This window comes from Callorhinchus milii, unplaced genomic scaffold, assembly GCF_018977255.1.
Source record: "Callorhinchus milii isolate IMCB2004 unplaced genomic scaffold, IMCB_Cmil_1.0 Scaffold5, whole genome shotgun sequence".
NCBI classification, from domain to species: Eukaryota; Metazoa; Chordata; class Chondrichthyes; order Chimaeriformes; family Callorhinchidae; genus Callorhinchus; species Callorhinchus milii.
Window position 1 is genome coordinate 30,644,661 of NW_024704746.1, and position 26,818 is coordinate 30,671,478.

A 26,818-nucleotide genomic window follows, 5' to 3' on the forward strand; every position below is an offset into this window, starting at 1 on the left:
AGTATACAGTAAACCTCACATAAGTCATATAAGTTTGGACCTTACATTTAATATGACTTATGCAAAGTATGAGTCATGTCAAACTTGCATAGAATATAAACTCTTGAACTGGACTTGGACTGGGTATGACTTAAGCGATTATATGATTTATATAGATCAGACTTGTGCAAGTTTTACTGTACTGTACTTAAAAATATATTTTGTGACTTCTCAATGTAAAGTACTTTCTACTAGTTATGCAACTTTGATTGGCGGATCGCTTTTCCCGGGGATAATAATCCCTTCAAAAAAAAATAATAAAAAAAAATTGGGTCACTCAATCCACGACTGTTTGTGGGACGCTGCTGTGCGCAATTGGCTGCCGCGTTTCACCCACAAAATATACAGTCAACTCACTTTACAGTGTATCCTGCGAAGCGCTTTGAGACGTTTTGGAGACATGATGAGGCGCTGTATCAAATGCAAGGATTATTATTATTGTAACGTCATTACAAGAGTTCAAAACTTTTGCTGAACATGCTTCACTGGTGTCAATGCACAAATGCAACAGGGTGGGCGAGGGAGCTGCTGTACCCTCACATGACAGTAGTTGCACATGAAACACATCCAATTTAAAGCAGTTTCCTTTATAAAAAAAACCCACACAGGTACATAGGTGGGCATGACAGTGGAATATCAAACCCAACTTGACTGCCAGAGACTTGGACCACTGTGTTGAGAGTTGGACATCTTTCATTCTCTCACACAGACACACACACACACACACACAAAACACAGCAGCACTTGTTACCTGGATCTTGTCTCTTGCTACAAGTGATGGCTGAGACAACTCTCACTCAAGACTCACACACATACTCTTATTCACCCACAGCACCAGCACCAACAGAGCAACACTGGGCTCTCTCCTGAGTGAGCTTCACTATCATTGGGCACAGACAGCAGCTGTTGAGAAGTGGAGGGGTGGAGGTGGTGGTGGGGGTGGAAAGAGAGAGAGAGAGAAAAAAAATGATCTTTAATTCGAAAAAAAAAATACCAGACCCAATTCCACCCTGAGCTGTAAGACTGAGTGCACTTCATTGGTTGGGGAGAGAGGCTGCAGATGGTTTAGCAGTGACTCGCTGTGTGAGTGAGTGAGTGAGTGAGTGAGTGATGGTCACACTGTGAGTCCACATCTCTCTCCATCTCTCTCTCTCTCCATCCCTCTCTCTCTCTCTCTCTCTCTGTGTGTGGTGTGTGACTCTGTCCATCCTTTGGGAAAGGATGACTGAGTGGCAATGAGCGCCCACAACGAGGACGGCATCAGCCTGTGCGAGAAGGCACTTCACATAGTCACAGAACTCTGCTTTAGGGGACTGGTGGAGCAGAAGAAATGCCACGAATTTGTCTTCAGTGTGGACCGCAGGAAGCCAGGGATCACAGGTGCAGGTACCAGCCATCCACTTGGGGGGGCTTTGTGTGGTGTGTTTGTGCAAAGAGAGAGAGAGAGAGAGAGAGGGGGGGGATAGCAAAAAAAAAATAATAATAATAATAATTGTACAAGTGCCCCCAATAAGCTATTGAGTGGGCTGTTTGGTTTGTGAACTTTTTTTTTCAAAAAAAAAATCTATATTCTTGGCAACTGGGATTAGGTTTGCACAAACCCATGTGTTGAACGTGGGTGTGTTATTATTATTATTATTATTATTATTATTATTATTTTTATTGCATTGCACTGGTGATCTGTGCAACTCTTGTGCAGTTGCAGGTAACCAGGGCTGTTGGCATCACTCACTGTGTGGCTTGTCGTTATCTGATGAGCAATCTGTTTCTTTTTTTTTTAATTTCCCCCTCCCATCATAAAATAGTCATTATTTTGCACCAACTAATTCAGTGGCTGAGTTTCTGTAACTACTCTTTATTTTTTTTGCAGTGCAAACGTAAGCCTCTGTCTGTCTGTCTCTCTCTCTCTCTCTCACATACACACACACACACACATAAGCAACAATTATGGACTGAAATGGTAAAAATTCAACTGTTGAGTTGTTTCCCATTGATCTTATACAGAAGAGATAAACGATGATCCTGGTCGAGCTGAGAAGCAAATGTGTGGATGGAACACAATTCACATCTAAAATATACTGAGGTTTCTGTCAGGTCTTAAGTTGTAGATAAATGGAAAGCATTAAATGAAGCAACTGTCATGTTTTTTTTTGCTTCCGATTTGCCATAAAAGATAGTCTTATATTTTGCCCACCTCCACATTAGTGGTCGATTAATATCTTGCTCGCCTTCACTGGATCCGACAGGTAGAAATGCATCTGTTTCGTTTAACGTTGCTTGACCGTTAAGGCAATATGTACAAGTATTTTGTCTTTAAGATGGTCAGATGCACATCTGCCATTCAAAGTAACAACAGTGATTAGTGGAGGAGAGAAACATGTTGTTGTTGTTGTTGTGCATGAATGAAGACAATAAAAAGCCAAAAGGACCCAATTAAATACCCTCATTGCAGGCTTACAATACACATCCCATGCCCCCTGAGCGCTGGAGAGATTACACCCTTCACATTCAGATTTTTGATTCAGAAAAAGAGCTAAGGGAGAAATCCCATTCATATTTCAGTCGGTGAGATGGAGCCATTGCATTCATTCAGTTGTGTTTGGGAGATTTTCATTTTCTCATATTCTCTTTGATGTTTTAAAGTAACAGATGCTTTAAAGTAATTTTTAAAAAAATGCTTCCAACTCCCACCCCAATCCCGATTCCTTAATGCATTTCATTTTTTTTAAAGATTGCACCCGTACAAATGGACAAGGATCAATTTATTGGCAATTGTTACCTTGAAGATCACTAGCATTTTCCATATGTTTCGTACTTATTTAGAATAACATTGAAAACATTTATACAGTTACAACAAAACCACCAATTTGCTTACCAGCACTGAAACAGTCCAGCCAGGCAACCTTGAGTTTTAAGTTGTAAAATTCAAATAAGTACAAAATAAACATCACACATTCTTATATTTTAATTTGATTTTAATAGAATTCCTTTCCTGGTGAGCTAACCATCCGGATTGTTTGCAAACACTTAAACATAAGATTTAAAAACAAATCTGTGACAATAGTTTTGAAGTAGATCAACATAGAATACAGTTTGAAGAGTTCACCTTCCATCAGCACACTAATATTGTTCCTGTATTCTTTGACGTATGCACATTAAGCGGAATGATAATTGTTATCTGGGACAATGTGAACAAGATTATGTTCTTAACAGCTACAGAACTAGGCAAACGAGAGTGAAAAGTTCAAAGGAGTGCAACTATGTTGGGTCTTTATTTTCCAAGGTAGAGTTATTACAGCTCCATTCATGCTATAAGGCTCAGGAACCAGTTACAACGGTGTCCCAAACTTTGGCCCTTGCCAGCCTATGATTAATACTCTACATAATTAGATAATGCATCCCTCTGGAGAGAGAGTGTGCATTCCATTCCAAACATGGGAATCTCCATCTATATGTGGGATGCCTGGAAATCTCAGACTGGTTTGATACTTTCAAGCATGAAGATGGTCTCCGAATTTGTCAGACACCCAGCTGACCAAAACAAAGCCCCTCTCCCCACCCNTTTTTTTTAAAAGAAGGATAACTTTGAACTCTTTCACTGCCATGAAATAATGTATGAATTACTTTATATGTGTTATTTTGTCTCTCTTATACATATTTTTGGTTCAAAACAAATGGCATTGGTGTTGACCACAACATTTCAGAAGCCAACATACCTACTACTTGGCTCAAAACCTGAAGTGATATAATACCAAGAGACCCAGACTGCAGTGATATGAACTTTACGTTTTCTAATTATTATAGAGAAGTGACATTACCATGCATATGTTTACATCATATATGTGCAAAATGCAAACACTGCTTGCCTCACTGATGTTTGGGCAATGTGCCCAAACTAATCCTCAGCATAATGTTGGTAATATCTATTTCAAGTTATCACAGCTTCACTATTAGTTGCTGATCCTTAGGCTCTGGATTGACTTAATCCACTGATGTTCCATTTTTATTTGATCAACGTCTAAACTCCAGTGAGTCAGTGAGAACCATAGCATTACATTAACATCAAAGATGCTACTTTGCCCCTTTCTACATCAGTTCATACATTGTCGAAAGGAAAACTAACTTTAAAATTTAAATGCTCTAGTTTTTAAAAAACACAAGTGTAAAAATTATTTGAGTATGATATTGATTTTTATGGCACTATGACAAGCATGGACTGATTTAACTTCTCTGTGGAACAAAATTGTATTGCAATGTAACCTTTGCAATATTCTCCATATGCAGCTGAGAAATCATTACTAGTACGTAATATGCTTCCCATAGCTTTAGTGTCACTGCTGGATTTTACCAAGCTAATTGGTGCAGAACTACATTGATAATGATGTGGATTGATGAAAAATGTATCTACCCAAACAAATCTTCAGCAATTAAGATATTACTGCTCTTAATTTGCAACTAACTAACTTTTCCACAACCTATTTATCTATATGCAGAACTATAGCATTGAGGTGCTTTCAACTCTTGCCAGTCAGGAATAATTATTTGTAACTCACTTTTTAAGATGTAATAAAATGGTGACTTTAGTTGTGTAAAGTGATATTTGATTGAACATTTTGTGAAATTTCTTTGTGAAAAAAATCCACATATATAAAATTTAATTTGAAATTTTCAAAGTATTTGTTTTTCTTTCCTACTGCAGAGAAAGAAGCAAAGATGTGTGTTTTGTGCGCTTACAATGTTGATCTCCACTTCTGTGTTCTGTTTTCTGCTGATCATAAAGTTGAGATGAAAGCAGTGATCAGAACTGTGCATTTTCAATTTTAATCGCTGGCAAAAATGCAACATTTTGAAATGTGTTTGAAACTCGGAATGCCTTTAGAGTTAATTCACTTTAGTGAAAACTGGTTATGGAGGAGGAAAGTTAATTCTTGGGGATGGTGAGTTTGCATAAAGTTATTAAAAATGTGTTAACTAACAGTAATGAAAAATAAAGGAAAATGTCTTTCTGTTTGTTTTTGCTCAATGTTTTAAATGTCTAAATGATTGTATCACACAGTTGGACTGAACGTGATTTATTTGAGTGAAGTTTCTTCTGAAACCAGCATTTTTCCCATACCCACAAATTGCTTGATGCATCTCATTATATAATTCATATTTAAGCAGTTGCTTCCTTTTAAATGATTGTCTTCCATGCCTCTGATTTACATTAACTATGATATCAAATCCTGAGCTTTATAAACAATGTGAAAACTAACATGAACAAAGACACTGAAAGTTACGACTGTTAAATTCTTCCACACAATAATGAACTCACAAACCAGCCCATCTCAACACGGAATGCATCAAATCACATCACAATAATTCTGCCATCTGTGATAATTTAATTTATTGCCTCCATCATTTTGAAAGGACTTTGAAGTGCATTACAACTTTGTTGCCAATGGTGAATACATCACCAGTGACCATGACTTTCAAAAAACACAGTGAAGCATCTTACTGTATATAATCACCAAAAGGATCTGTTAAATCTAAGCTACATCTCAGACTTTCTTTGTGCAAAATATTTATTTTTTGCTGTTGTTGTGGCATGGAAGCCAGAAGATGAAATAACTCAGTCGTGTAGGTAATTGACAGGACCCTTGGGGGATAAAGAGAATCCTATTCATAATTAAAATGAAAACTGAGGTGTGTTGGAGTCTTAGAATGAAAATAAATGGCGCAGTGCAGAGCATTTAGGAGAAAACTAACGCGTTCAAATTGGCTATTACATTCATAACAATAAAAAGACCTCATAAACCGATAGTGCTATTGGATAGTCAAGAGGCTAATTGTTATGGAGAGGTGAAAAAACACTTATCATCCTTGATGGTTTGAACTTGCAAGATCACGTGGAACATTGGCTGTGCAAGAGAGTAACTGCTGGCTTCATGAGAAATAGACGTGGGTTGCCAGAGAATAAGATAGGCTTTTTGTCAGTGCATACCATCTTATAATAAATATTTTGTGCATTCAAATGGTAAAAGGCTTGCGGTACAATACACAATACAATGCTCTGTACATTGATAGCCAATATTATTATAATAATACTTGCATTTGATAGTTTTGTTGAGACGTCTTAAAGCGCTTCACAGGATACACTGTAAAGTGTAGTGACTGAATTTTGTGGCTGAAATGAAGCAGCCAATTGCGCACAGCAGTGTCCCACAAACAATATTGTTGCTGACTTGACCCACTTAGTTGGAAAACATATTTTGTGGATTGTTCGAATAAACTCAATGTTCATATGTTTCAATCTGGGTAATCCTCATCAAGGAACCAGGATTCTCAAACTCCAATATACTGTATTAGAGCAAAATAAATCTTTCATTTATAATACTTGTAAGTGGCCAAAAGTGGTCTGAGCAAACAAGTGTGTTTTATTTTTTAAATCCTGACTGAGGCAGATTTTACAGTTTCGAAATGTGCTATTTCATTCTTGTAGTTTTACTTTGGTTCTACTCCATGTTATGAACTAGTCTGGTATTTTCTACCGAGTACAGTGCAACTTGATACAAATCAATTGTTTTACTGAAAAATAGTGTTTAAAATATAAGTATTTGCAATTAAAACAATAAAAGTAGTAAACTAAATAGTGGGTCACCGATACATGGAGTTAACTGAAAAAAGAGTAATGCATCAAAGTGTTAAACTAGACAATACTGAAAGAGTTATGGAATCCAAATTGGACAGCATGAAAATGTAGCAAAGAGATATATTAATGGAGTATCAATGTAGTTTCTGTAAATACACCAAAAGAACATGGACGCCATTCCTACACCAATATATATCTCTCTCTTTTCAGGCCTCCAGCAATACATCAAGCACTTACAATACTAAGAGTCTCAATCACCAGCTTAATCTCTAATAAAGTATTCATTTAATTTTGATCTATCATGGGCTGTTTGGGCTATTTGGGCTCTCTTTCTCTTCTCATCCTTCTCTGCTGCCTTTGATACTTTCGACCACACTATTTTTCTCCGCTGCCTCTCCTCTCTTTCGCCATCGGAGCTCGGGCCTTCAGCTTCTCTGCCCCCACCATCTGGAACTCTCTCTCAGAATCCCTCTGCCTTACCCCCTCCCTTGCTTTCTTCACGGCCCATCTCAGTGCTACGTATATTTGGAAATCATTGTTGCTTATTGAGTTGTGATCACGTAAGGGAATGCTGTCTTCATAAAAAGTGTTTAGCAAACCGAATTATGTTTGGGAGGGAGAATTGTTGGTCGTGCTGTATTGATATTTGCCTTGATGCACGTGACATGAAAATGCTTTTTGTTTCGATTTGTGTTATCAATACTGTGCATTTGTAAACGATTCAAAGAAAAATGCTCCACCACTTTGCATAAAGACAATGGCCCTTTAAAATACAGAAATTTTACATTTCCAACAGTGACTTTGGCAGTTGGAAAATTTAGTAAATCTTTATGAAACATGGAAAAGTCGAAAGGTTTGGGATTTTCACAGTTTTAGCTGGTTAACTTCAATCCAGCCGTGGAGAAAATGTTTGCAATGGGGATTAATTCTCAAGTGTTGTCTCACTAACTTGCGAAGAGGGAGAAAACGATCCAATAATCCATTGTGTAGCCCAGTTCTCCCAAACTGAAGCAGGTGGCATTTTGTTTCAGGTGACTAGACTGCTACTCAATTGGGCGCAAACATTAACTATAATAGTAAGGGACTGTTGATGTCATTCAGATTTTGTTACTCTTAATAACAAATAATTGCTGAGTAGAAATTATGAAATTGAATTATTTTACAGTAGAAGCCTATAAACCAGAACAAACCTTTGGTAAGCAAAACACGCTTTGTTTGTTCTCATTGATCAAGCGCTGTGGAATGTACGTGTCTGTATGGGAAATTTAATTGGCGTCAGGCAAATCTACCCCTTTATACTATCATTCCGAATATCACTGTGCCCATTATTTGGTGTGAACTGTAATATTGCTTTGGATGTTATATATCTGAAACCAGCTTCTTTCTCACAGCTTCTTTTCCTCTCTTCTTTTCTCTCCTCCTTGTTTGTCTGTCATGCTGGTTGTTTACTTCTACTTTCTGGTTGCTTGTAGACATTTCAGTCAGTCTGCTTGCTGTAGTCGTCAGTTTCTGTGGGCTTTCCCTGTTGGTAGTTTCTCTGTTTGTGTTTTGGAAGCTGTGCTGGCCGTGCTGGAGGAGCAAAGGTCTTACTTCTAATCCAAATAACGTCCCTCAGAATACCTCCAGTGATGCCACAGAGGCTGTGGAAACCCCCGAGAAAAAGGAAATTCAGTTAAATGGAAGAAGTTCAGTTTCACTACTTGAAACCAGCATGAAGATCAGCCAGACTTCTCCAGATATACCTGCAGAGGTGCATATTGCACTAAAGGACCATCTCCTCAAACATACACGAGTTCAAAGACAGACGACAGAGCCTACATCTTCCTCCAGGTTAGTGTCCGTTCAACAATATTACTCATTCTAGGAGAAGGAACTGGGTGATCAAGTTTGTTACGAGTGTTTCAAGCTTTGGAACTCTCAATCCCCGCAATCCCTCCACCTTGCTCGGTCCTTCCCCTCTTTTCTGATCATGACTGAAGACCTTCCTCTTCAACCTGCTCCGTCCCCCCAGCTCAGCGTCAGGCTCCGAGACTGTTAAGCTCTCCGAGACCCTGCCCCTTGTGAAGGGCTCTATATAACAACAAGATTACATTTGTGTAACGCCTTTCATGTCGGGAGGACGTCCCAAGGTGCTGGACAGAGTACAGCATTTCAGACCCGAGCTGGGATTGGGGGGGGAAGGGAGGGGAGGGGGTGGCCAATGACATGATCGAAGAAGAGGGTCTTGAGGTGGGACTTGAAGGAGGCTAAGGAGGAGGCAAGGGGATGGAATTCCAGAGGTTGGGGGCAGAGTGGCTGAAGTTATAATATAATATTATAAATGCAAGTTGTTGTTGTTTCATCTTAAGGCTCCACTTCAAATCTGTCCGAGACAGAAGAGGTATTTTTAATTCACTAGTTTTAGTACCAAAATTAACACTTTATAGGGTGCCTGACTGTATACTTGGAAGGAAGTTATGGTACTTTTAGAGTGACTTAGAATAATTATTTTTTGAGATACCTGTACTTAGAATTTTGTTACATTTCATTATACTTCATTTGAATGAGACAACAAGAATGCTTAGAAGTTCCTAACAAGATTTAATTGCACTATAACTCCTTTGTTGATGTAATATATTACCAATTTTGGAAGACAATTGTTAAAGAGTTGATGTTGATAGTATATAGCTGTTAAACATATTGAAAAGGTATTCTACTACCCAGGTCCAGACAACAACAACAACTTGGACTTATATAGCGCCCTTCACTTAGTAGCATCTCGGAGTGGTTAAACCTACTCTGAATGTCCCCCAAAATTCAAACTTGCAGCAAATTCTCTAGAGGCTCCTGTGGCAAACTTGGGAAAATCATTATAAATATTAGTCTGTGAATGTTATAGTGATCAGCAACCAATTTGTGACAGAAAAGACAAGGGACTGAAAATCAATACCTCAAAAACTTAGGGGAAAATAATACTAGTGTGCCAGTGTTTGATTAGTGTTAATCATAATTTTGTCAAATCACACTTGTGTAGCTTAAAATTACATAAAATTGACCAGAAAACCACATATCTGTGCAGCTTGTATCTACACTATGTAATTAACTGAAAGATATTGAAGCATTTCAGCCATTATTAAAATTGCACATCCTAGATTAGAACATTTCAAAGTATTATCTGGCATTGCAAGTTAAAGGTATGTGATCCAATATTTTTTATGTTGTTTACAAGAACTGGCAACATCACCTGCTTAAAGTTCTTGGTTGCTATTCTGTTTTGGTTTGCAATGTACCTTTCACACCTACTTAATACAATTGTTTTGATGAATTGCCAAAAAAAAGTTTGAGTTCAGTGTATTTTCATCAGTATTAATTGGTGCAAGTATACTTACAGGATAATTATTGTTCAGTTATCCAGATTCAACATCAAAAGGCAGAATGCAGAATCATAGCCAAGAAAATTTCAGTTGAGTGTGTGTATATTTTATATATATATATACATATATATACATATATTAATAATGTTTCCCTGCATAGTTTGTTTTCAGGAATAAAACAAATGAAAGCATGTCATAACTAGCAGCAGTAGAATTGTTTTACAATTCAACCTCAAATTGCTTCCTGTGTGTGTGATCAAGCAGAGAATTCAGTGAGCAATATGGTGTGTAATTAGAACATTACATTAGTTAAGTGACAATGATATACTGTCTGAGTCGCAGCTCCTCTGGGTACAGCACTGCAGCTGCATTGTTTCATGCCACTCACACAGAAACATCTTATTGGTGTTCACATTGGACCTTTAGTCATTTGTAGAGGTAAGAGGTTCTAAGGACACGTTTTATATTTCAGGATTTCAATTATTACCATGTGACAATATTTTAAAATAAATGAGTAAATAAATAAAAACTGAGTAATGAAAGGCATATAATAAAAATGTCAAAAGAAACCCAATAGATTTTTGTTTACAAATCAGTGCCGTCGCGTAATGCGACCAAAGCTGCGCTTCAGGACTTGAGTTCGAAACGTGGCGGTGCAGTCAACAGAACCCTAATTCTTTATTTTGCAATCACAATACAGAGAATTAGTACTCATCTGCAGCTCATACTCCTTTATCAAGGTCAACAAACATAAATGAGACCCTTTGTCAGCCTGGTGCACTGGTAGCACTCTCGCTTTCATTCAGAAGGTTGTGGATTCAAGCCCCACCTCGGGACTTGGAATCACACAGTCTAACTCGACACTGCAAAGCATCCCTGGGGATGTGTTGCATTGTCGGAGGTGCAGTCCTTTGAATGAGACACTAAACTGAAGTCATTTGCCTGTTTAGGTAGACGTTAAAGATCCCATGGTACTATTCAAAAAGAGAACGGAGTTTCTCATTCCATGGCAGTTTGTGGGACACTGCTGACGCAAACTGGCTGCTGTGTTTTATCCCCAAATGCAGGGTCAATCCACTTTACAGTATATCCTGTGAAATGCTTTGAGATGTCTCAATGATGTGATAAGGTGCTATATCAAATGCAAGGATTATTATTATTATATAGTGTTTTTGCTTTGTAAAATAAAATTGCAATCACACTTTTTCTTATGGTAGAAAAACAGGAACTGGAGGAAGCCATTCGGTCCATCAAGTCTGTTCCACCAGTTTATTAGATCTCTGCTGATCTTTTCATATCAATGCCCCACCCTTTGTCATAATCTCTCTAATCAAGGCACAGAATTAATCTAAGGATCCCTGACAGTAAATACTGGAATAATATTCAGCTAGATAACACCAGTCTACCAGCCTTTGATGTAAATGTATAATTTGAAAAATGAGTAGAAAGGGCTTGAACGTTTAGTAAAAATATTTTGCTCATATTTTTGGTGGGTTGCATTTGTGCTTCTATTTGCTGTTTCCAACATTTAACTTTTCTAAAATGTCCATAGGTAGTTTTAGCAACTAAGAATAGGGACAAACGACAATATGGATATGCTTCAGCCAAAATTCAGTACTATTTTTCACTGATAATGCATCCTTGCCCTTTCCCTCCATAACACTAAGTATTGCCAAGTTGAATGATCTTGAATAAGGCCACGAGCAGCCATGAAATTAATCTCCAATTGTTTGGGTGATTCTTGACCAAGAAACTTCCTTCTCTTCTTGAATTGTGCCATGTGATTTCTATAACACCCACATGAACAGGCAGACAGGAACCTCAGTTTAATGTCTTATATGAAGGCGACACCTCCAACAATGTAACACTCCCCAGTACTGCTTTGGAGCATCAGCTTAGACTTACATGAGTTCAAATCCGTGACATGGGTCTTGAACCCACAACCCAGGTGAGAATTTGGTCAACTGAGACAGACTTAACACATTGTGGGGGAGGGGAGGGGACTTAAAATTGCTTTTGCATACAAGTCCCCTAAATCCGCATCTAAATGACCTATCATCTCAAGAACCTCTCTTGTCGCAGCTCTCATTTTACACCCCAATATTAATAATTTAGATTTAGCGCTCAAAGCACTGCTTAAATTACACGTTTTCGGAATTCATAAATGTGCATTCAACGGGAGATAGATAGAAAGGATTTTGGTCGCAATATCAATTTAAAATGATGTCAAGCATGTTATCACTATGGTTTCAGTTATTACTGTTACATTTCCACGAGTAAGGAATGAAAATTGGAGTGCCAAAAATTGTAAAATCACTGTATATTCACTGTAAATTCTATCCTTTTTGCTTGTTTCCTTACAGATTGTAATCTACAACAATAACACCTTGGATTTATATAGCGCCCTTCACGCCGGATGGCATCTCAGAGCGCTTAAATATCTAATCTAAATATCTAATCTAATATGATAGTCAAGACCGGTAATCTTTCCTCAGACTTTTTTTCCCCACGTGTAACTTGTATTCAAATAGAATATTACTTTTGCCTGATCCCTTTAACCCCCTATTCCAACTTAGCTTATAAGTCATTGTGCCAATATGTCTTTTCCTTCCTTGTGTAAGCTGCCCTTTCCATTCCCTGAACCATGGCGCCTCCAGGCTTTGATTCACTTACTTCCTTACTTCATGGTGAATATCAGTCCTGTAGCTCAGTGGTGAGAGCATTCACCTTGCAAGCAAGAAACCTGGGTTTGATTCCCGACGGGGCGAAATATTGGGCAAGTTTCCTTACTCCACATGCCTCTGTTTACCAAGCAGTAAGTAGGAACCCGGTTGTCAGTTGATTGGCAGATTGCTTTTCTGGGGGTAATAATTCTTTGAAAAATAAAAGAAAATTGGTCACTCAATCCACGACCATTGTGGGACACTGCTGTGTGCAATTGGCTGCTGTGTTCCTCCCACAAAATATACAATCAATTTACTTTACAGTACATTCTGTGAAACCGCTTCGAGACATCTAGAATAATCCCTCCGAAACAAGAAACAATAATAAATTGGTCATTTTCAACGCACGACCGTTTGTGGGACACTGCTGTGCGCAATTGGCTGCTGCGTTTTGCCCACAAATATATGGTCAATTCACTTTACAGTATATTCTGTGAAGCGCTTTGAGACATCTCGAAGACGTGATAAGGCGCTATATCAAATGCAGGGATTATTATTATTACCAATCTCTGCATACACTTGCATCATCCACCAAGAATCTCTCATACTGTACACCCATTACAGGTCTCAGCCACATTGCCTGCTGATAATATGTACTGCCTGAAAATAATTCTGGATTATTCACAGCTTTTCCAATCCTTTTACCTCCCAATTTTAAACTTTGCTAACTGCATGGGTTTGCAACAAATTCTATAAATGTCAGACACATTCCAGTTTTTTCTGTGAGTTTGACTGTGTATATTCTACACTCCTTTTGTTCTGAGATTACACTTTATAAAAAATGCTCATTAATAGCACTTCAGAAGCATTTTGTGAGACGCTCTTGAATTTACCTACTTACAATAAGTTTCTTTAAATTGGGTAGTCGGAGCATTTTTTCCCTATTCTTTTCAAATTCCTTCAGCATATAATAACAGCCTTTTGTTAAAAGATTTAACAAACAGAAACTACTTACAAAGGGTCCAACATTAGTTATTTTATATTGAGGAGTTAATAATACACAAAAGATGGATATTTAAAAAAAACAATCTAGTAGCAAGCAGTTCTTGAAAGCCACTTTTATTCATGAGATTTTTTTTTTACTTTGACAGACACAATTCATTCAGAAGACATTTGCCAAGACAGATGCATGTTTCAAGTGTTGATTTCAGCATGGATAGTCTTCAGAGGGGAGAGACAACAACAAGCATTGGACGAATTAAGCCAGAACTCTACAAACAGAAGTCAGTCGATTCGGAAGATGACCAGGAGAATGTAAAAACCAGTGGGAAGTTAAACTTCACTCTTAAATACGATTATGAAAATGAGCTTCTGATCATAATGATTCTCAAAGCCTTGGACTTACCAGCAAAAGATTTCTCTGGCACTTCAGATCCCTATGTTAAGATTTTCCTTCTTCCAGATCGGAAAAAGAAATTTCAAACGAGAGTGCACAGGAAGACTCTGAATCCCATCTTTGAAGAAACATTTCAGTTTCCTCTGGTGTTCGATCAACTCAATAATAGAAAGCTCCACTTCAGTGTTTATGACTTTGACAGATTTTCCAGACATGACTTGATTGGGGAGGTTATTGTAGATAACCTGTTTGACGTGTCAGAACTTTATAGGGATTCCACAATCTGGAAGGACATCATTTGTGTCTCAACTGTGAGTATAGATGTTTTAGTTTTCTTTATAATATTTCCAACGATATGTGCTCCTATTACAACATTGTTTTCAGACCTTCTGAAATATTTTAAACAATTTGATGTGCCACAAAACTGGTATTATTGAACTATCTTTTTTAAAATAATAGAATTCAAGAGTCAGAATTGGAGATTTTTCTATCCAGCTATTTATATTACTTACGACGAAGTTAAACAACTAATTTGTCTTTCAATTAATCTATGATAAGATTAGTACAGTACAACAAGCATTGTTTCATCACTTCTGCCTTCATGAAACTTGGACTTATTATAGTCAAATCTCATTAACATGCATGTATCGAATGTGTAACTTACTTTCTAATTTGCTAAACTAATGAAAAGCATACACACTCTTTAATGCTACCTGCAAACCATTTAATATATTCCGATGATTTGTTAAGCAGTCGACTGCTGATTTAATGACGATAAAATTAATGAATTATCTCATTCACCATTACCGTGTATTTTTTACTGATCATGCCTTCTGTTGAATCGTATCTAAACCCTTAAGCTTGTATAAACATGGCTGTGTATTTTATTTTTAGATGCCAGTTTAGCAATTTAAGGGGCACTATTCAGGAGCCGTTATTAATACTTTGTTTATAATGCTGGAAGTGAAGCAATACCATTTTGCAGCAGTAGAGCAGTCAGAAGGCTGAATTTTTAATTGCCAACAAGACTATGCACAGAACTGTGAAAACGTGTTTTAGGATTATTAAGCACAGTCTCATGAAAGGAGAAATTTTAAGGGATTGATTAAGATTAGAGTTGCAATTGATGTTCACTGCTACGATTATACAGGTGAAATGCTGTAGAAACTACCTTCTCAAGTGATTTCAGCAGCGAGGTTTCAGGGCAGTATATTTCCAGCTTGTTTTCCTCAGGCCCTGTATATCGTGCCTGTTTTGTGGTGAAAAGCATGTTGGAAAACCCACATTATTCTAGAATGATTCAAAATACACTAACTAGTATGGTATTTGAATTTATTACTTTGATTTGTCTGCTTTAGTGGAGTCCTGTAGCTCAGTGGTTAGAGCACTCGCTTTGCAAGTGAGAGACCTGAGTTCAATTCCAGGCAGAGGGCAAAACCTTGGGCAAGTTTCCTTACTCCGCACACCTAATAATAATCCCTCCAAAACCCCAAAACAATAACAAATTGGTCATTTTTAATCTACGACTGTTTGTGGGACATTGCTGTGTGCAATTGACTGCCGCGTTCGCCCACAAATATACAGTCAATTCACTTTACAGTCTATTCTGTGAAGCGCTTTGGGACGTTCTCCCGACGTGAAAAGCGCTATATCAAATGCAAAGATTATTATTATTATTATTATTTATTGTAACTTTTTCCCATGCAATATAAATCCACGTTCCCTTATAGTTGGTTATTTCTTCAGCATGTAGTAAAACTGATTATGAGATTGCACGAGGGATAGCTGAGGTAGATGTACTACATTCACAATAGTAAAATATGTGTAGGAAAATACATAATAGAAATCTGTAAATCTTTAAGTTGTGCTGTGGACATCAGTGCAAGTGTTTTATTCCGTATCAACCATCCATATCAACAGAAAATCTGACTGGTAATCATGTTGTGAAATATGCACAATGAGCTTTTAAAGCCTGGTGATTTACAACCAAAAGTGGTATTGCTCCATTATTCACTTTTACTATAGTTGTAGTACATTTAGTCATGTATTGAAATGCTAATTGAAATCTTGTGAACCAAATATCACTCTAATGGCTTGAGAATGAGCCATTTCATACCTTTCAATAGCCTAGAACTGTGTCTCCTGACATTCAAAGCTGAATAATTCTTGGAATTGGGTTGGGGGAAGGAAAACCAATGTGTAAAGACGGACAGGCTGATATAGATCTTCTTACCCCAACAAAGATTTAAATTAATTTGCCTATTTGTTCCTCAATCCATATTCTCCAAGTCTTTCTTTGGTCACAGTAAATAGCATCAGATTTTTCCTCCAGCTGGTTTCTGAACTAGTATTTGTTTTAGGCAAATAGAATTCAATAAGACCCAAATGTGAAGCCTGGGCAGCAATTGCAAACAACTAATATCGCCTTCAAATCTAACCTGAATCACAAGATTACAAGATCATAAGATTGGTTGGATGAGTAAGGCCCTTTGGCCGATCCTTACAGAATGCCCACCCTACTCATCACAGAGTCAAGCTGTTAACTAGTGAGGACTACAAAAGTACATTTCATTGAAAGAAGAAACAAAGAAGGAACTTGGATTTTTATAACACTATGTCACATGTAAGAAACTCACAGATAATTGTCAAATAAATAAGATGACTGAAATAAATACAAATAAATAAAGATTATCAACATTAATGTTTGTGTGTAAATAGTTAAGATACAGCGTAGTAATTTGGGGCTGCCGGAATTGAGTCAACTCTCGGTCTCAGTAGTCTGGGTCCTGAACCAGGTGGATCTGCAGTATTCCAGGGAACTGTTGATGACAGATCAATCAGTCTGGGTCAGTTGCAGAACTTGGAGTGGCAGACAAGTCACTAGGCAAGTTATGTGACTTTAGCTTGCTAAACCTCAACACTACCCTTGCCTTCCCCATACACACTCTGAAGTGTCCACACCAACCTGTGCCTAACAGTCTTGGGAATTAGACAAGTAGGATGTGTTCCTCCAGGGAGAGAGAACACATTCCATTCCAGACGCAGAGAGATTTCCACGCAGAGATGGCAAACCTATGTGAAACTCTCAGCTTGATTTAGATACTCTTAAGCATGGTGATGGGTTTCAACAATTGTCTTGACACCTGACAGACCAGAACATAATCCCTCAAACAGCTATGAGGTGAATGACCAGTGAATGAATTTATTGGCCAGCACACCATGAATAGCTCTCTTCTCATTTAGAAAAGTGTCACAGCGTCTTTAACTTCCACCTGAAAAGATCCATGGGATGCAGGTTCAAATTCTCATCTATAGGATGTCTCCTCTGAAATGCTATGCTCATTGAATAATGCACTGAACTGCCAGACTAGTTTATGTGAAGCTGTGACCCACAACCTTCTGTCCCAGAGTCAAACCCGTTACCAATGAGGCAAACCAATTGATGTGAATAAGGCTATCAGGGAGAAGATCTCCTTTAATTCCTTGGCAGGGCGAAACGTTTGCTCAAGTTTCCTGCCTCCACACGCCTCTGTTTACTTACCAGTAAGTAGGAACCCGGTTGTTCGTCAGTTGGCTGATCGCTTTTCCAGGGATACTAATTGTTCCAAAAAATTTTAAAAAATTGGTCACTCAATCTACGACTGTTTATGGGACACTGCTGTGCGTAATTGGCTGTCACGCCTTGTCCACGAAATATACAGTCAATTCACTTTTTTACGGTATATTCTGTGAAACGATTTGAGATGTCTCGAAGACATTAAGAAATCCTTAACCATGGTCATATCTAGAAGTAGAAGATGAGAAAACTATGAGCGTCTGGAAGAGAAGAAGCAAAGCAACAGATTTTATCAATTCCAAACATTTAACTGCACGTGGCAACATGTTTATAAAGCAGGCTTTAATGCAAACTACATTCTTATTATGTGCACAGAACAATAGCAGATAACAATCTATAAAATGTGATTCTGAACAGTCACATTGCTGCCCAATAAATATTTTAATAGTTGATCATTATATGCTGCGCTGCTTCAGTTAGCATTACTGATAATTAGCAATATATTTTTTAATAGCTTACTAAGATAGAACTATATTCAAAAATAGCTTAATAAATAAGAACTAAGTCCATTCTAACCAAAAGGACTAATTTACTTTTACCCTTAGGAAATAATTATTTTCCACAGAGCTGCAGTTCTGATCTTTTACCTGGGCTTGGTGATCCTGATTTCTTAAGTAAAGATTAGGGGTATTTTAATAATAATAATGATATTGCTATAGCACCATATCACATTCTCAAAACACAGGATTCACTGGAGAATGTAGTAACTGTGTATTTTGTAGGCAAACTGGGTAACATGTTGCTCCATTTATTTAATCTTTAACCTGTAGGATATAATTATACGGTTTCTTACAAATTCGATAGAAAGTCATACTGTATTTGGTACAAGTGGATAATCTTGGAATAAACAGATCTGTTTAGGGTTGTTGCGGTCTTGTTCTTTTAAACCACATGTTAATAGAATTCCTGTGGTTTTCAGTAGCACATTCAAGATACCTTTTTCAAAGGATGGTGACACTATTTTTATATCACAACAGTACAAGACCTACAATTTACTATGTTCTTAATTAACTGTATTAGCATTCAAATGTACAGATTATTATAAATTGACTATCATAAGAAACCAAGTTGTGATCCCAGGAAACATCCATCTCTGCCAGCCTTATATAAAACTGAGTAATTCCTACGATCATGCCTTCTTGTAAATTGTAAAGCCTGCTTGGAAGAATATAAAAGTATAAATATGAGGATTGCCTTAACTAAAACTCAGACTTTAATTGCTGAAGGTTAACCACTAGGATTCCCTGCAAAGAAAATGCAGTTACGACACTTTGAGATGTCCTCCCGACGTGAAAGGTGCTATATCAACTGTATAAATTATTGTCCAACTACCACAGGTGTGTTTCTCTGACTGCTGGCAGGTTCTATGGCAGGAAGTTACTGATACCTCCTTCATATTAGGGTTTCCCACACTTCAGGAACTCACTCCGCCACCCACCCTGCAGCCCTCGGAGTTGGGTGTTCTGTCACTATTACTGTGTCCGGAGTGCTTGTCCTCCTCTGTCATGGGTCAGTCTCGATCATAATTTACTGTAGGCAAGAGCTCTGCGCTCTCAGCCTATCTGGCCACATCCAGTGTAAAGATCAAACACATTCCATGCTCATTTAGGAGTTAGACTTTCATGTAACTGCCAATAAACTCTTATATTCCAGTTCGTGACTTGGCTTCTTATGCAATGTATTACTGGTTCATCTCTAGCAATCCAACCTTGCTTTTCCATAATGTTGATAGCTCCTGATTTAGCAAGTCTTCATATTGCACAAACTAATGGCTGGCCTAACAAATCACAATAAATGCTAATTAATTGTGCACACCCGGCTGAAAGCTCACCTTAGTTTGGTAGTTACCCTGGATCTCATCAATCACTTCTAAAAAATCTATAGGGTGACCATAAATGTCTTATTTTTCAGCTACCCTATTATCTAACAAAAAAGATAATTTCTTTAAGACTTAAGACCTGAGTTCAATTCCAGGCAGGGCGAAACCTTGGGCAAGTTTCCTTACTCCACACGCCTAATAATAATCCCTCCAAAAACAATAATAAATTGGTCATTTTCAATCTACGACTGTTTGTGGGACATTGCTGTGCGCAATTGGCTGCCGCGTTCGCCCACAAATATACAGTCAATTCACTTTACAGTATATTCTGTGAAGCGCTTTGGGACGTCCTCCCGACGTGAAAAGCGCGATATCAAATGCAAGGATTATTATTATTATTATTATTAGACATTGCAATGGTATCAAGACTTTTTGGTCACCCTGCATAATGTCACTAATGGTATGTCTCTACAAATACAAACCATACCTCTGATTACACGTTGAAAAGCATTCACTGTTTTACAAATTCCAACCCTACGTACTTATTTAGCCATTTAAGTAATCTCACAGAGTGAATCCAGCATCACAGGATGCCATTATTGTAGGTTTTCAGGAACTGCAGTCCAAATTTCGTTTATGCACATTGAAAAAATAATCTATATATGAGTTTACCTTTAGGGTTGTGAAACCCAAATCTCTTGTGGAAACAGTTCTATATTCCATTGATCAGAGCAATAGCCTTTTATATTGTTAATATTAATTGTACAGATGGTCTTTTCTGCACTATTTATATGATTCTTCCATCGTTATACATATTTTAAACATTTTTAGATGAAGCAATTTTAAGATATTGATTTTCACTTTACTTTTCGCACAATGGGGGAAAGACATCAGCTTATATTTGAAGGTTATCTTCAAAAGACCTTTTGACTTCATGGAGTGCAAATAAATTATAGTGGATGACTATTGCAAAGCAGTAAACCAATTTAGAGATTTACAGTAGGTAGTATTTCAAGAAAGGGAAAAATGCATTAAAATGATTCTATAAACTCATTGAGGTCCCATGTTGATGAAGTTCTATTTGTGGTTATCATTAATATTATAATAATAATAATGATGACGATGTGATAATCCTCTCATTTGATACATTGCCTTTCACATTGAACTTCTCAAAGTGCTTCACATGATTTTACTGTAAAGTGTAGTCAGTGACTGTACTCTCTCTCCTAAAAACAATTCCAATTAATAATGTAAATTGTCAAAACAACTACTAAGTTTGTGAGAACAAAATAAATGCTTTTCAGAACAAACTTTCTCACTGGTTTCAAGATAGTTGTTGGAATTTTCTGGTATTCTCTTTAATGAGTAAATTACAAATGGAATAAACAGAATACGGTATGGGAATCTGCATCAGATTCAAACATTTGCATTTCCCTTCATAGCCTTGGGTAAATGTGATGTGGTTATGGTCACTTGTAGTTATATTAACTACTGTGAATGCCAGAAGAATAAACAGACACTGCCATGCCCTTTATGTGTCACAAAAAGGATGATTGATAGGTAAACAAACAAAGTGTGATTGAAAACCGCTTTAAGGCATTATAAGACCTAAATAGCATTTTGATATTACAGAGGTGCTACAGAGTTGACATTTAATTTCATTGTGCTGCTGCTGCAGTAAATAACATTAACAATCTTATTTAACATAAGCATTTGGGTTTGGCCCAGTACAATAATTCTATGGTTAGCAATATATGAATATTGTATAAACAATACAGGATGTAATGATCTTACATTTCTTCAAAACAAATTGTACTTTTCTGGAAATTGTAGTATGTAGTAAGTGACCACAATCATTACAAGTTAAAAGTCTATTCATTCCTATAAAAAAGACAATATTTCTGTACTATTATGTTATTATGAGAGGATTTTTCTGTACTTGTCACTTGTGTTGTTTCCTGATGAGTGAGTTCCTCTAAAGCCATTATAAGCAACAAGTAGTTCGCCAGTTAAATTCAGGATTCTTCTTCAGTGGTTCAGCAAAATAGACGGTATTCTGTCTTGAAATGCAAATACAGAACTAGTTTACTACAGTTTTTGTTGAGTCAAAGATTTATACAATAGACAAAGATTACTAAAATAATTTGGGAACTGAGGCTCAAAAGGGCCTGAAAGGAGCTGAGCTGATCAAAATCCAACATCAACGTGTTTTATTTTACACTCTACCTTACCACTCAAAATCTATTTTTACAGCTACGTGTATTAAAAACATGTTAAGGTGTTTATTCACACATGAAGTGATAATAATTTCTTCTTATTTTATCACCTAATGCTAAAAACTATATTTTCTACTACTTTTGTACAATACCTTACACGTGAGTGTTATATGTATAATAAGGACACTTGTGAGTGATGGACTTATTCTGTGCAGTTGGGCTGATTAGGGACTGGATTGAGCAGCCTTTCAGCCCAATTGTATGAATTGGATTCAACTCACTCCCACATGTGAAAAGACACCTTACTGTGTAACTCAGACTTTTCCCAGATGAAGTTTGTGCCCTGGTATTAAATATGCTGATGGTTATGCCTTTTTATCAGACGTTTTAGATGACAAAGACGTTCCTATTCACTCGCATTCAAACAAAGAGAGTGAATAGGAACTTCTTTGTCATCTAGGAACTATATACTTGCATCAGAAACCAGATATTTATATCATCAGATAACAAATTCTGTAACAGCTTTTATCAAATATAATATTATTTTAATTGACACGTTTTAAATATTCACAATTTGATGTATCAATCAAAATGGACTTTTCAAAATTTTAAATTAGCGTGGATTATATTTTTCATTATTGTTATTTTATCCTTTAAGAAGGATGAGCACATCTTCAAATATCAGTCAATCGCCCTGATGGTTCAGGGTGTTCCTGGCTTCAGGAGAATCTTAAACAAGGTATTATCAGCAAATGTCTACAAGTGCCTGCTTGTGTGAGATTCAAACTTTAACAAGAAGTACAGCAGGTCATTTATAAACTGACTGTTAACAAGTGAAAACAGAAAATGACTGTCTCCGATGTAATTATGTTATGTGAGTAAAATACCAGTATAGGTTAGGATAGTACTGAGTGTTCAGATCTTCTGACAATTTGGAGGCAGAGGAGCAATTGTAGAGGTACAGTATGTCTGCCTCGATGAATAAAAATTAACATGGAAGCTTCAGTAAACTTCTCAGATATGACTGGATTTTTAAAAAATAATCACTTAATGACTGATTGAGCTTAAAATGACTGAAACACTGAATTGATCTCAAATTGCTCAAAGTAGTTTAAAGTTGATTGTTTTTTTTTCTCCTACTGATAGGAAAGCGTGGATTTGGGAGAGATCATGTTTTCCCTTTGCTACCTTCCAACTGCTGGGCGAATGACACTGACAGTCATTAAATGCAGGAATCTTAAGGCCATGGATATTACAGGCGTTTCTGGTATGTTTATTCATTGAGGTAAATCCTTTGAGTGGTAATGCAAGTAAAGAGGCTTCTTTTGGAATAAAATAATACAGTTGTTTTAGTTAATGAAAATAAACACTGAAGGCAACTGATATTGATCATGACAATCTTAAAGAAATGATGATATATATGTTTTAGATAATAGGGTAGTTATCACGACCTTTTGGTCACCCTGTATGAAGTGTGAGCTTTGTAAATTCTGTGTTTAATGGGGTTTAATCCTTTCTTTCCCATCTGTGGAAAATCTAATATTATTGCATGAGTAGGGGAAGAGAAAAGCGAGGTCAAAGAGATCGGCCTTGAGGTGGGTTTTAAAGGTGGATAATGGGAGGGAAAGACTGAGGGACTTTGAGATGGAGTTCCAGAGAGCAAGGCAGAGCTTACCCACTATTGGTGTGTTGGAGCAGGCTGGACCCATGAAGCAGGCTGGTGTTTGTTGAGCAAAATAAAATATTTGAAATAATTTGCCTGTTTTTGACCCATCGTCAATTTTTCTTTCCACTTCTCTTCTTCCCTGTTGTATTTGCGTCCTGTTATTTTCTTATTATATTCTACCAATCTTATCTGTTTCCTACCTATTGAATCGGAGCTAAAACATTATTTTCCGCAAATGTTTCAGACCCGTACGTAAAGATATCCCTAATTTGTGATGGTCGGCGATTAAAAAAGCGGAAGACAACTATAAAGAAAAATACTCTCAACCCTGTTTACAATGAGGCAATGATCTTTGACATCCCTCCAGAGAGTATGGAGCATGTTAGCCTCTTAATTGCTGTAATGGATTATGATCGGTGAGTTTGACTTTATTTCTTCTGATTTATTATTCTTTTACTGTCTGCTGTCTTCATTTGCTGAGTGAACTGTATTAAAAATCTAACCTAAGCTGTCCTTCCATGCAGTGTCTTCCTGCAGTTCAGTGTATTTAAAAAAAGAGTCAAAGAATGATTTACTTTACAGAAATAATTAAAAACAACAGCAAGTTAGAACTTGCACACCACCCTTCATGTAGGGTAACTTCTTGGACTCTAACACACATATAATAATAATAATAATAATCCTTGCATTTGATATAGTGCTTTATCATGTCTTCAAGATGTCTCAAAGCGCTTCACAGAATATACTGTAAAGTGAATTGACTGTATATTTTGTGGGCGAAATGCGGCAGCCAATTGCACACAGGAGTGTCCCACAAACAGTCGTGGATTGAAGTGACCAATTTATTATTATTATTTTTTGAAGGAATTATTACCCTCGGAAAAGTGATCTGCCAATCGACTAACAACCGGGTTCCTACTTACTGCTGGGTAAACATAGGCGTGCGGAGTAAAGAAACTTGCCCAACATTACGCTTGTGCAATATGTGTAACGGTTACAGCAGTAATGATGTAGGTTCTTTTGAGGTGAACATTTAGCAAATGATGATCTTTTACATGCTTATGCTGCTATGTATGTATATGGCTTAAGCCTAGCATGGTGACACGCTTGCCTCAGCTCTGGTTATAATGCTATATTTTCCCAACAGACTATTAATATTCGCACAATAGACTAGGAATATTATTATTATTATTAATAGACTCTAGGAATAGAGTCTGATTTGATGTTTGCTGTTAGAGTCATTCACAGTAGTATCATGTAATACTACACACTGCAGTGTGAAGTGATTCATGCTGTGTGTGGAATTATGTAATAATAATAATATATGAATGAATATTGTTAAATTGACAAGTGTAAATTTGTCAATTTGTTCATGCTGCTGTGTCTCAGTAGTGGATAGGTTTGGCTCTTAATAATCTGTTTACTCCTTAACTCACAGAGTAGGTCACAATGAGATAATTGGGGTCTGTCGAGCAGGAAATGATGCAGATGGACTTGGACGAGATCACTGGAATGAAATGCTGGCATATACCCGGAAGCCAATAGCTCATTGGCACCCTTTGGAAGAGGTAAGGCATAACTTTTATTCTTCTCGTGATATTGTTTACTGATTAAACCAATACAATCAAAGAATCCTACAGCACAGAAGGAGGCCAGTTGGCCAATTGTGCCTGGGATGGCTCTTTGAAAGAGCTATCGAATTAGTCCACCTCCCCCGCTTTTTCCACATAGCCTTGCAACTTTTTTCTTATCAAGTAAATACAGCAAACCTCACATAAGTCATATCAATTGGGACCATACATTTAATATGACTTATGCAAAGAATGAGTTATGTCAAACTTGAATAGAATATAAACTCTTGAACAGATGTACAACTTAGTTGATCATACGATTTATACAGATTAGACTTCTGCGAGTTTTACTGTATCCAATTCACTTTTGAGAATACTTGGAAAAGCATTAATATTGTATTGTACTGCAATAAAGCAGAGCAAACTTTTCATGCTCCGTATTCCGCACTTTTTTTAAAGAAACAGTCATTAAAGAAACGATTGTACAACTTATTCTCAGGAAATTCTTGGATCGGCCAAAATCGTTTAAGAGAACCTGGGGGAGTGGAGTTTCTATTTAATCATTCATGTTATTCCTAAGAAACATAGAAATCTACAGTGCAGAGGAGGCCATTTGGCCCATCGTGTCTGCACCGACACACAGAGCGAGGAGATCACTTTAGTCCCACAGCCCTGTTTTATCCCCATACCCCTTCAAGCCCCTCTCTTTAATATGGTGTGTTTATTACAGCAAGGTAAGGCTCAATCCTGAGACTGTCTCCACCAGGTGGTCTCAGGAACATTCCTCCAGTTTGCCACATTTGTGTTTTGTTGCGTTTTAAAAGTACACAGTCTATCTATTTTACAGTATATTTTGTGATAAGGTGCTATATCAAATGCAAGGATTATTATTATTTATTATTTTATGAAGCAACATGAATGCAGTTGAATTTCCACCATAACCTACAAGAACTAATAGTATTTAATAGTTCGCTTAATTCCAACATTTGATTACTGCTGTGAAATTACTCCCATGGCATCGGTAATTTAATTTTTCAAATGTATGCTTTAAGTTTATAAGATAGTTTTATTCAGTTTTAAAACAATTTATAAGGTAATAGTGGTTCCTACATACCTCCGTTCTTGAGCATGTTGCAGAGAAGATAGTGGAAGCTGTTTTGCCCAAGTTATTGTTGTGGACATTTTTCTTACATGCTGAAATTACACGAGTACCTATTTGATAATACTGCATTCCATTTTCGGGGGAATACATTCATTGATAACAATTGAAAATAATAAAAATAATCCTTGCATTTGATATAGCGGCATATCATGTCTTTGCGACGTCTCAAAGAGCTTTGCAGAATATACAGCAAAGTTCAGTGACTGTGCATTTTGTGAGCGAAACACGGCTCCAATTGCGCACAGCAGTTATTCAAAATGAAAAATATAAATTTATTGCACACAAGAAATAGGGCAGCAAGAATAGTATAATAATATGAATTCCAAAAATACTGTAAAAATTGTTCTGTGGAAAACTGGTGATTCCCTTAACAGACCTTGAATGCAGTAGTACAATCTATGAATGAGTGCACTGTAGTTAGAACTTAAGAACCTTCTGCACTAAACTTTGTAGAAAACATTGTAGAAAAGGGTACAGTATCTTGGAATAAACTGTATACCACCTTGTGTATTCATAATTATAATGGATTCACATACTATGTGAACACTTTTGATCTAATTTTTAAAATGACTATTCTTGGTGTAATATTGCTATGAATGATTTTTTTTCTGCAGTCACCAGGACAAGCGACGAGTTTCGACAGTCAAGGTTCATGTCCGTCCCCAAAAATCCCGTTGACACCGTAA

At 37.0% G+C, this 26,818-nt stretch overlaps 1 protein-coding gene across 1 annotated transcript; it reads left to right on the plus strand.

The window, feature by feature from the left end:
- Window positions 1–1,274: 1,274 nt before the first annotated feature.
- Window positions 1,275–26,818, plus strand: syt10 (synaptotagmin X). The gene is made up of 7 exons (XM_042335595.1): window positions 1,275–1,425; window positions 8,143–8,500; window positions 13,838–14,393; window positions 22,880–23,000; window positions 23,644–23,815; window positions 24,838–24,967; window positions 26,747–26,818. Exons 1-7 carry the CDS (start codon window positions 1,275–1,277, stop codon window positions 26,816–26,818), a joined length of 1,560 nt encoding a protein of 519 aa, XP_042191529.1.

Bases quoted from the DNA above. Each gene is read 5' to 3' on its own strand.
- syt10 (XM_042335595.1), top strand. From the start codon at position 1,275: ATGAGCGCCCACAACGAGGACGGCATCAGCCTGTGCGAGAAGGCACTT. The intron at 8,501-13,837 runs GTTAGTGTCCGT...TTACTTTGACAG, and splicing joins GAGCCTACATCTTCCTCCAG to ACACAATTCATTCAGAAGAC. The intron at 23,816-24,837 runs GTGAGTTTGACT...CTTAACTCACAG, and splicing joins GCTGTAATGGATTATGATCG to AGTAGGTCACAATGAGATAA.